The sequence below is a fragment of the Pelophylax lessonae genome, assembly GCF_965119305.1.
Source record: "Pelophylax lessonae genome assembly, chromosome: 4".
NCBI lineage: Eukaryota > Metazoa > Chordata > Amphibia > Anura > Ranidae > Pelophylax > Pelophylax lessonae.
In genome coordinates this window covers 632,827,753-632,839,972 of record NC_138771.1, presented here as the reverse complement: position 1 = coordinate 632,839,972, position 12,220 = coordinate 632,827,753, and the positions used below count along the sequence as shown (strand labels likewise).

Below are 12,220 nucleotides of genomic sequence, written 5' to 3'. Positions count from 1 at the left end.
TTCCTATATGCTTGTTCATATGCTACGTTTGTGAGTATATTGTACGCTACCCTTCTTTGATTTTTATAAACTTTTAAGTGGTAATGCACAAGTTCGGTGCGCCATTCTCTTGTTATTTTCTTGTAGTGCCTTTTGGATACCCTTGGTCCTGAGGGGGGCAGCAAGATCACTTCATTTGTGTCATAAAACCGCCTAGAAGATTCACCTTCCCGCATACCACTCGAGCGCAGGAGAGATATTGTTGTTTTTTTAATTCATTATAGGCCTGGACTTAGTATAACCTACAGAGTGGAAAAGTTGTCCTTGAGGAGGGAGAAAAGGGATCTAGTTACACTTGTTGTCAGCTAGCTACATGTTGAAAAATGAAGAAATTAATGAAAAAATAAATGAATTATAAAGAACACAATAAGTTTCTAAACTTGTATTTATCACTTGGATTGTGTGTTGCTTTTCCTCATAAGATATTCTCTGGAGTTCATATCTGGCCTAAACAATATGATAAAACATTTAGGAAAAAACATACAAATCAGCAATGCCCAACTGGAAGACAGAATGGCAAAAATTTCCATAGCCACCATGTACTTCCCCTGAGCACTGAGATAAGCTGGGATGAAAGAGATCCAGACACTGAGGAAGGCCAACATGCTGAAGGTAATATACTGGGCCTCATTGAAGCTATCAGGAAGTCTCCTAGCCAGAAAGGCCACAATGAAACTAATGAATGCCAAGAAACTAAGATACCCCAACATGGCCCAGAAGGCAATGGTCGAGCCTACATTGCACTCAAAGGTTACGAATCTTGACTGTGATGTGGTTCTGAGTTCTGGAAACGGAGGTGCAAGTGCCAACCAAAAGATGCACAAAGTTAGTTGTAAAAGGGAACAGATGGAGATTATCGAGAATGAAACCCAGGGACTAGTCCATATCCTCAGTTTGCTGCCTGGTTTGGTGGCCATGAAGGCAAAGACTACCATGATTGTTTTTGCTAAGATGCTAGAAACACAAAGAGTAAAAATCATGCCAAATGCAGACTGCTGTAGGAAACATGTCTCTCTTTGGGGAGTTCCAATGAAAACCAAAGAAGAAAAAAAGCAAAGAGACAAGGAGAGGAGGAGAAGACAGCTCAGATTGTAATTGTTGGCTTTCACTATGGGGCTGTTTCTGCGTAGTACAAAAAGCCTCAGAATGGCATTGGGAAACAGAGAGGAGACAATGGTGGTCACTGCTAGCGTTACTCCAAGTGGATCTTCGTAAGATAGGTACTCAATATTTTTTTGAAGACACATGGATTTCTGAGGATTTGGCCAATGATCCCATGGACACTTGAGACAATCAACAGAATCTGAAAAAATAAAAATAGAACAAATTGCAAATGATAGATAGATACTACTTTAGTTGCAATCTAAATGGAATCTGTATAAAAATAGACAATAAGAGCTCAAAAATGACAAAAATGAACACAACATTTCCTAAATACTTATGTTAATGATTATGAGAAAAAAGGTGTGAGTTTTCAATTGGCTTTAACACTTTCATGACTAAAAGTCATTGATGCTTAGAGGCCCAAGTTAACCTATCGGCGTCTTCAGTTAGACTGACAATAACTCTGTGATTAATTTGATAATTTGATATTTTTTTTATTAACCACTTGCCGACCGCCGCACGACTATTTACTGCGGCAGTCAGCCCCGTACAGGCAAAGTGACGTAGTACTACGTCGCTCGCCTGAGAGCCTCTAGGGGGCAAGTGCATGCCGCCAGAGGCGCGCTCCCGCCCCCGCTTGTTCCCTGACATGTCCGCGCATGTGACCGGCGGACCCGATGTCCGCCGGTCTCTCGCAATCTCCCGGTGCAGAGGGAGAAAGGCAGGCGGCTGAAGTAAACAAGGCCGCCTGTCATTCTCCCTGATCTAACTGCAGAGATCATATGATCCTGCTATGTAGGATCGTATGTCTCTGTGGTTACATCACTAGCCACACCCCTTTACAGTTAGAAGCACGCCCCTAGGGACACACTTAACCCCTTAATCACTAATAAAGTTAACCCCTTCCCTGCCAGTGTCATTTTTACAGTAACAGTGCATATTTATAGCACTGATTACTGTAGTAATGTCACTGGTACCCCCAAAAGTGTCAAAAATGTCAGTCAAGGGTCTGATCTGTCAGCCGCAATGTCGCAGTCCCGCAAAAAAATTCGCAGATCGCCGCCATTACTAGTTAAAAAAAAAAAACAATAAAAATGACAAAAATCTTTCCCTTAGTTAGTAAATGCAATAACTTTTGCGCAAACCAATCAAAATACGCTTATTGCGATTTTTTTTTTACCAAACATATGTAGCAGAAAACAAATTGGCCTAAAATGTTAAAAAATTTAGATTTTTACATTTTTTTGGGGGGGGGAATTTCATATAAACAAATGTGAAAAATATTGTTATTTTTTCAAAATTGTTGCTCTTTTTTTGTTTATAGCGCAAAAAGTAAAAATCGCACAGGTGATCAAATACCAACAAAAGAAAGCTCTGTTTGTGGGAAAAAAAAGACGTCAATTTAATTTGGGTACAGCGTGGCACGACCGCGCAATTGTCCGTTAAAGTCACGCAGTGCCGAATCGCAAAATAGGACCTGGTCAGGAAGGGGGTAAATGCACAAATACTGTATGTTAAAAAACAGTTACATTTATTATATTTTAAAAAAACTACATTTTAATAAAATAAATTAAACATTCGCTACCTGTATTCTAAATTATAATTGTCAAAGGACATATTTCTAAATAAATTGACCCTAAAACATTTGCATTTGTTTGTCTCAAGGCATCGGTGAGCCAGTACCTAGGGCTGCAAGCTAGGAGCAGCCAACAGATTTACTATTTGTGTTTGTATTTTTACTTTTTTTTACCATGTTTGAATACTTGTGGGTAAATTGCCATTATAGCTAAAGAGGTACAAGGTGTGGAGTCCTTCTGATAGGAGTCAGGAAAATGTAAGCTGTTCTTTCTCTCTAGATTCTTGATTGTTACATGATTGACAGGTCTGCAACAAAACTAACACATTCATTTTCTCAGGTGTAATCCTATAACAAGGTGGTGGATGAAAAATGCCTTTACAAAGGAGCCTCATTGTGACGATACAATAACATTTTACCAATCTTGCTCTAATTCCTAGACATCTTGGATGCACAGTATTTGGATGTGGTCATCTTTTACCTGACTGGTTGGAGATCTCTCCTTGAGGACAAGATACACACTCAAAGCAGCAAGCAGGCTGTCCACTTCTAGGTGCCTTCCGAAATCCTGGTGTGCAGCTTTTACTGCAGACCGAATGGGGAACCTGATGGTATTCCAATCATAAAACATCCATTATTCAAAGATGCCATCACAAAAGGTCAATTAGTAGTTGTTTTGTAGATACACTATATTGTCAAAAGTATTGGGACGCCTGCCTTTACACACACATGAACTTTAATGGCATCCCAGTCCGTAGGGTTTAATATTGAGTTGGCCCACTCTTTGCAGGATTAGGAGTGTGTCTATGGGAATGTTTGTCCATTCTTCCAGAAGCACATTTGTGAGGTCAGGCATTGATGTTGGACAAGAAGGCCTGGCTTGCTGTCTGCGCTCGAATTCATCCCAAAGGTGTTCTATCGGGTTGAGGTGCTGGACAGTCAAGTTCCTCCACCTCAAACTCACTCATCCATGCCTTTATAAACCTTGCTTTGTGCACTGGTTCAAATCATTTGGTGGAGGGGGGATTATGGTGTGGGGTAGTTTTTCATGGATTTGGCTTGGCCCCTTAGTTCCAGTGAAGGGAACTCTTAAGGTATCAGCATACCAAGACATTTTGGACAATTCCATGCTCCCAACTTTGTAGGAACAGTTTGGGGATGGCCTCTTCCTGTTCCAACAGGACTGCGCACCAGTGCACAAATAAACTCCATAAAGACATGGATGAGTGAGTATGGGGTGGATGAACTTGACTGGCCTGCACAGAGTCCTGACTTCAGCCCTCAGCCCTCAACCTTTGGGATGAATTAGAACTGAGACTGTGAGCCAGGCCTTTTCGTCCACACCAATGCCTGACCTCACAATGCGCTTCTGGAAGAATGGTCAAACATTCCCATAGACACATTCCTGAACCTTGTGGACAGCCTTCCCAGAAGAGTCGAAGCTGTTATAGCTTCAAAGGGTGGGCCAACTCAATATTGAACCCTACGGACTAAAGCCCCGTACACATGCACAGATTGTTGGCCGTAAATTGTAGGCCAGCGTCCGATTGGCCGATTGTAGGCTTGTTAGTATGATGCTTCCGACAACCAACTGCGACTTTTCGGCCGAAAAAAATCTGGTGTGCATGCTATAAAATTTTTGTTGGCCAACAACAGAACGGCCAATTGTTCCTCAGTCAGTACAGATTTCGGCAGACAAAAATCAGATGAGCAAGACTGGGCATGCTCAGAGAAGAAAAAACACAGGGAAAGTCAACCATCACATGACATCACTTCTGAAGTTGGTTTTTGTTCGCCAACAAAAGTCCAGTGCAAGTCTAGAGCACATTTCAACCAACAAACAACACTGGACAAAAGACGGCCGATCGGTCGGCCAACAATCTGTGCGTGTGTACGAGGCTTAAGACTGGGATGCCATTAAAGTTCATGTGCGTGTAAAGGCAGGCGTCCCAATACTTTTGATAATATAGTGTACCTCAAGTTAGAGGAAAGCTCTTCACACTACTCTTACAAGCAAGCTAAAGCCTGTGATTACAAGGCCTTTATAATGTCCTGTCCAAACTGAACTAAACAGTAGGTGTAAATGCTGGTGAAATTTGTCATTACAGCTTGTGATTCTGGCAAAGGCCTTGAGCTTTAAGAAGTAGAATATCCATCTTTTTAAGTACATAGTTGTAGCCAAATAATATACTCTGGGGGTTGTTCATATTACTATTCATACATAATTTAAAATGTAAAATATGCAGTTTCAATGGACACACCTGTTGGTTTCCAGTGGGCCACGAGATGATGCTGGAGTTGATTCTAAATATCTGACCAGGAGCTGCTGCTGTGTCATAACTGCCAATCTTGATGTGATGTACGGCACCCTCTAAGCTCAGATGCCAGTTCACAATGTCGTAGACTGCTGGTGGATCTCCATTCTCATCAAAGTAAAGCTCCATCCCACTACTCAGTTTCAGCTTGACCTTCTTCACGTACGGCAGGAGCTACAAGGTCCGAAATGGGAAGAAATGTACAGTATTTACATTCAGTTTTATACACTGTTTTGCTCAGTATATGTTTAAAATTGTACCATCCTAATATCTATATTTTATTGTTATCCAGCATGATTCCCTGCCCTAGGAATGGGTTAATAAATGTCCTCCCTTTTAAGAGCCACCATCTGACAGTTTGTGTGGCTGGTGTCTCTAACTTCCTGCTGATACTGACCGCTCTGGTCCCCACTGAAAATCAGGATCCAATTAGAGGAATTCCTAAGCATGTGATCTTTAAAATAATCATTTGCAGGCTGGAGGCTTCTTTGATAATATAAGCCTTCAGCCTACAGATGCCACTGCAACACGAAGTTGGCGGTGTTTATCTGTTTAAAACTGCAATGTCAGGTACAACTACAGTATTAAAAAATAATAATAAAAAAAATAAAACTTGGTGAAACATTCTTTTTGAATTTTGAATCTCTGGTAACTGTAGGATAGAGTAGGGAAAGGTTTATTTTTTTCTGTTTATGTCCAGCAGGAGAGATTTTCTTTAACTTCCTATCCTGGAGATGCAGCAGGAAGTCACAAGAAATCTCTACAAAGCATTCATTTTGTATGGGAATATTGGAAAACGTGCCCTCTCTGATTGTTCTGGTGAGAGTTGTAACATTTCATCTATATCTGATAATAGTGATCACCAGGACATATAGAAATTGTGAGTCTTTGCAGAGACACAGACAGCAATAAAAACTTGACAGGGGTTCTAATCCTTCCCCAGTCTATCCTAAACTTAAAAAAAAAACCCTAGAAAAACCTCAAACTGAATTCATTACAGGCCTCGACTTAGTATAACCTACAGAGTGGAAAAGTTGTCATTGAGGATGGAGAAAAAGGATCTAGTCATCACTTGTTATCAGCTAGCTACACGTTGAAAAATGAAGAAATTAATGAAAAAAAGTGAATGAATGACAAAGAACACAATGAATTTCTAAACTTGTATTTATCACTTGGATTGTGTTTTGCTTTTTCTCATAAGATATTCCCTGGAGTTCATATGTGGTCTGAACAATATAATAAAATATTTAGGAAAAAAAACATATAAATCAGCAATGCCCAACTGGAAGACAGAATGGCAAAAATTTCCATAGCCACTATGTACTTCCCCTGAGCACTGAGATAAGCTGGGATGAAAGAGATCCAGACACTGAGAAAGGCCAACGCTAAAGGTAATATACTGGGCCTCATTGAAGCTATCAGGAAGTCTTCTAGCCAGAAAGGCCGCAATGAAACAAATGAATGCCAAGAGACTAAGATACTCTAACATGGCCCAGAAGGCAATGGCCGAGCCTACATTGCACTCAAAGGTTATGAGTCTTGACTGTGATGTGGTGCTGAGTTCTGGAAACTGAGGTGCTGAAGTTAGTAGTAAAAAGGAAAAAAAGGATATTATGAAGAACGAAATCCAGGGACTAGTCCATATCCTCAGTTTGCTGCCTGGTTTGGTGGCCATGAAGGCAAAGACTACAGTAGTAGGTAGAAGACAGTAGTAGGCCTGAACTGAAGACTGCGCCAAGGGAGATTGAATCTGGCCTGTGCAGTTCAACCCAAGAGGGAGCTTGTGGAGTGCAGACGTAGGCTCTGCTCTTTCCCTTCTCCTCTGGAACCTTTCCATATTGCAAGTGCTGTCCCTAACAGAGGGGTATACTCTCCCTACACTAGCCACTTTCCAATTGCGTGTCAAAACCTGGGGGCAGGGACTTAAAAAGACTCTGTGTGACCCAAGATAACCAAAAGGGTCACCTGGATACAACATAGTAAACAGAAACATTGCTCAAGGGAACCTAGGAAACCATAGAGAAACCACATTTCAGACGAGCGCCAACTACAGTAGAGAAAATAGACTACATCTGCCTACAATCCTAGTACAACTGAAAGCACTTGTAGTGACATTCAAGGTGCTCTGCTGCTGCTATGCTGGTAGCCCTCTATGACTAAACTTCGGTGGGCAGGGCAAAATGCATCAGGGCCGAGGTCTAGGAGGAGCTCAAATATAAATTATTTCTTTACTGACTACATCCCATATAACAGCCTCAACTCATCTATGAAGAATTTCCACATCATTTTAGAATGTGTCTGTAGATAATTTGGGACCATTCAAAATTTGTGAGGTTAGATACCGATATTGAACAAGAACAGCTGGCTCTTAAAGGTTAGGTTAACTTTCCTTAAATGTTACATGAGTATTTAGTATATAGCATGTAAGATGGTCCATGATTTCTAATTCATCCAAGAGGTGTTCAGTAGGGTTGAGGTCAGGGTTATTTGCAAGTAAACCATGTCTTTGGATTTGGCGTTGTACACAAGGGTAGAAGCACACAATTGTCAAATATGTCTTGGTATGCTGTAACATTAACAATTGTCTGAAGGGGAATTTGCATACTTTTGGCTGAAGGGGTAATTAAGTGGTAATTAAGTATGAGGCTTAAATGTATAATGTATTTGGAACTATATGCTACAAAATTTTTTGTGAGGACCTACATGCGCACAAAAAGCATTGAGCGGAGCGTTACGCGCTGACGCCACGCAGCCGTTTCTGGGTTCCGGATCTCTATATTAGGCTCCGTGTGGTCAGCATTTTCAGCATAGGACTCTGTTTTGGCAATCTGAAGTGGGAGTTTAAACGATAAGTTTAACTTTTGACAAAAAAAAAACGAGAAATGCACTTTTTTTGTAGGTAAAAAAAAAATGTGCATCTATTATTTTTTGCTTTGGGAGCCTGTAAAGCATTGCACCAGCGATCAGCACATCGCTGATGCCATGCAGGTCTCCTGCAGATCTGTCAGTGTATCTGCATGCTCATACGGGTACGAGCAAGCAGATACATTCTGACAGGAAGCATCAATTAACTACCTCAATGCTCACAGTGCCGTAGTAGTTCATTGAGAATTACAAGCCGACATCCACTAAGGCTGTCACATAGAACTCTGTGAATGAGTGACACAGGCAGAGCCCCGCACTGCCACAATTTTTTTTTTTAATTGTGACATCTAGCAGGGGGAGAAGATCCCCGCTAGCTGTCAAAGTGGGGGAGTGTGGGCCAGTGATTTCATAACATGCTACATCCTGAGTATGGGTATAACATGTGATGAAAGGTGAACCCTATCCTTTTATCAGTGGATTCCATGTGCTTGCAAGAACGGCTGTGATATACTGTACATGCTAATGTTTATTGGCTGTCAGGTGAGTGCATAAAGGTGGAGTATTACTGCACTTCTGGTGGCAGAGCAGAGGCATTTTTACACTGGGAATCACTACCATTGGGGATCTCAAGTGGAATCCCTTGTATAGATTTTGGGGACTTTATGAACTTTTGGTTAAGTGTAGACAGGGCTTTTTTTCTCAGAAAATAGGTGCAGAAACTCAACCACAACCCTCCTAAACTCCCCTCCCCGCCCCAAACACCCGTCAAACCACATTAAATTGTGTAGTCAAAGAGTTCTGAGTTGGGGGGGGATGTGTAGTGCAGAGTTCAGGGGTGCGCAATGTGCAGAGTTCAGGGGTGTTCTACGTACATTATGCAGGGTTCGGGGGTGCTCTGCATACAGAGTGCAGAGTTCAGGGGTGCACTTCGCCTTCTTCCACGGATGTTTACCTCTGTATCCCCTATCCACATGTCACTTTCATCCCTCTTCAACTTTGACCTCTAAATCCAACCCCTCTCCCACTGCCTCCATTTCCTCCCTCCCTCCTTAGAAGCTCCACCATCTTCCACATGTCTTACTTGTGTTGCTGTATTAAGCTGAAGCACCCAGCCGGTTCTATTACCTCCCTGCACACTGTAGGTGGCTCTGTCTCTCTCACTTGCAGGGATATCATCCATTTGGGGTTTTGGAATCTGCACTGCAACCCAGGCCCCTTCATATCCCTTTTCCCCATTCTGCACTCAGTAGGAACCGCTCAGGAGATCAGATCTGTGGGAGCCGTTGGGAGACAAGCTGTCACCGATAAACACAGAAGCCGGATGTCTTTGTTTACAAGTGATAGTGGTGAGCAGGGAGCAGAGGGCCTGAGCCAGAGATGGTGGAACTGAGTTCCACCAAGTTCCAGCTGAAAAAAAGCCCTGAGTGTAGAGCACCAGCACTTTAAAATTGCTTTGTTTGCACGTTAGATGGTATTTGCATATTGTGGTGCACCATATTGATTAATGCACTTTAATGTTTTGTTTTTTTATGTGTCTTATTTTATTCTTTTATTTTCATTTTATTTATATGCTATTCTGTTGAACTTTATATTAAAGTTCTGCACATTGTATTGATTGGTTTGGAAATATATGTCACAAAATCTTTTGTTTTTAATTCAAATGTTGGAAGCACTTTTAGATTAGCATAACTGAATGCTTATGGATTTTTGTAATGTCTTTTAAATCTCTTTGTAACAACTGTTGGGTATTGTTTAAAATTAAACATACTGTGATGCCATTACCTAAATAAAGAAAATTGCATAATTTTTGTGTAGGTATCACAAAAATTAGAACATATTTAAATCTGTTTTCAACAACTGTCTGTCAATGTGGTCTTATTTTCCATGTTCCTACACCAATATCTTTATAAAGGTGGATTTTGAATTTTGCAGGGACACCTGAAAAACTCAACTTCTAAACCACAAGCAGGTATATTGCCAAGGCCTATTGAGTAACATACAATGACTGGCACCATAACATTGGTTACTGTACAGAATGTAGCTTTAAAGCGGTTGTAAACCTGAAAAAAAAAAAAACCCCGCAAGACAAAGGCATAATGAGCTAGTATGCATCACATACTAGCTCATTATGTATTACTTACGTTAGAATGAAGCCCCGACATGGACCCCCCCGGACACCGCTGTGGGAGCTGACATGATCCCTCGGCGTCTCTTCCGGGTTCGGTGGCTCCGACGCTGTGATTGGCCAGAGCCGCGGTGACGTCACTCCCACGCATGCATGCGGGAGTCATTTTCCGGCATGGAAAGCTGAAGGTCCGCCGGACTTCAGAGTGCATGCGCCGCTCGCGTGAGTGGCTGCATGCAGTGCAAATATCTCCTAAACCGGCACGGATATTAATTGTACCTACAGGTAAGCCTTATTATAGGCTTACCTGTAGTTAAAAGTGTCAAAAAGCGGTATACTACCTCTTTAAGATTTGTACAGAGAACAAAGAAACTATTTAGTTCTACCATTTGCTTCTGTTTTTTTTATTCCCATTTTTTGCCTGTTCACAAACCAAAATTCTTAGTAAACCCACTATGTGTAAGCTTCTAAGGTGTCCACTATGCCTATCTCTGCACAGTTAAGGATTTTCTCTCCATTCTGCAGCTAGAGCTTGTAATTTTCTATGAGACGTGTCAAATCACTTATGCTGATTGGCTAGAGCTAAGCTGGGGTAACTTGCTGGAGAATTGGAGCACACCTGAAACCATGAAAAGGTCCCACTAGCCCAGGGATCTCCAAACTACGGCCCTCAAGCTGATGTGGAACTACACATCCCATGAGGCATTGCAAAACTCTGACATTCACAGATATGACTAGGCATGATGGGAATTGTAGTTCCTGAACAACTGGAGGGCCATAGTTTGGGGACCCCTGCACTAGCCTATGAAATGTGCATGTCTGGTGGCAGAATGAATTAAACAATTCTGATGTAAAAAATCTTTCAGCTCAAATCTTTTTTCTTTAATTAATGATGACAAATACAATACAAATCTATGTTACCAATGACTTTTAGTACCTGCCATGGGTAGAAATGGGAAGCATTGGCGCACTTGTGACTGTTGGAGCAGCTTCTCAGATCTTCCAAAGCTTTGGCGACAATCTGTATGGCCATGTAAGCATTGTAGGTAACTCGCAAGTTGGAGACATCAGTGAAGCTGTTCTGAACTCCTTCAAGACTTTCTTCTCCTGTACACAATTTAATTGAAGTGCTTGCAACACTTGTAACATTGTTTTGGTCCATTAATGCACAATTGAAGGTTTTTTCCCAGAGGATCTTTACCCACTTTCTTCCCCAGGGTGACAAAGGATTGATTTTATTTATGAACTCCTTAAATCCCATGATTGCTCCACTGTGAAGGGCTAATCCAATAGTGCCAGAAACAAATTGGGCAAGGGTTCCCATAGAGAAAAGAGTAGATGTTGACCAAGACTCGCTAGCCACAAATATTCTTTGGGTAACATTTTGTCTCATCATCTCAGCCAGTACCACAGCAAACTCAATGTCTTTGGAGAAGACAACCACCACCATTGCTGTTGACTCTTTAATGATGTTAACAATGTGTGGGGCATTTCGGTCAGGTTGATTGGAGAGCATGCTTTCAGTAAAAGCCACACATGCCCCAGCCTTGGTGATCTCCTGTTTGACAAGCTGAATGCCTTGCTGTCCATAATCATTGTCCATACCCAGCAAACCTACCCATGTCCAGCCAAAATGTAACAGTAGCTGGGCAATACCTCTGGATTGAAAAGCATCACTAGGAACGTTTCTAAAGAAAGAGGGGAACTTCCTTCGATCACTAAGCAGAGGGCTTGTAGAAAAATGGCTGATCTGTTGTAGGAAAAAAAAATGTTAGATTAATAAAAAAAAAACATTTAAATTTTTCAACAAAAGACCCGTTAACATTTTTTACTAAAATCTGATACTTTAAGACAACAGAGAGTAATTGTCATCTTTATAAACAGAATTTTTGGCCTTCTTTTGTTTTGATAAGCTTGAATAAAATTATATTAACGGTACGTTTTTTAGTTTTTTTTAAACAACAAACATGTTATACTTACCTGCTCTGTACAATGGTTTTGCACAGAGCAGCCCTGAACCTCCTGCTCTCGGGTCCCCCGCCAGTGCTCCTGGCTCCTCCCTTCTGTTGAGTGCCTCCATAGCAAGCTGCTTGCTGTGGGGGCATGTATGCGTGCTCACTTCCAGTTGTCAATATTGTGTGTGCATTGAGACACAGAGCAGGGATCAGCTCCAACCCCCCTCCCTTTGCAATTAAT

The 12,220-nt window shown here is 41.5% G+C and overlaps 1 protein-coding gene across 1 annotated transcript in view; it reads right to left on the bottom strand.

Annotated features, from left to right (window-relative positions):
* Positions 1 to 428: 428 nt before the first annotated feature.
* The window catches only part of LOC309552873 (vomeronasal type-2 receptor 26-like), a gene marked incomplete at both ends in the record, with an annotated part of 31,103 nt that continues 19,311 nt past the window's right edge, over positions 429 to 12,220 (bottom strand). The window contains 3 exons of the mRNA XM_082253784.1: positions 429 to 1,342; positions 3,201 to 3,324; positions 4,981 to 5,208. Of these exons, the coding sequence (XP_082109910.1) occupies positions 429 to 1,342; positions 3,201 to 3,324; positions 4,981 to 5,208 (1,266 nt within the window). The remainder of the gene's footprint in view (positions 1,343 to 3,200; positions 3,325 to 4,980; positions 5,209 to 12,220) is intronic.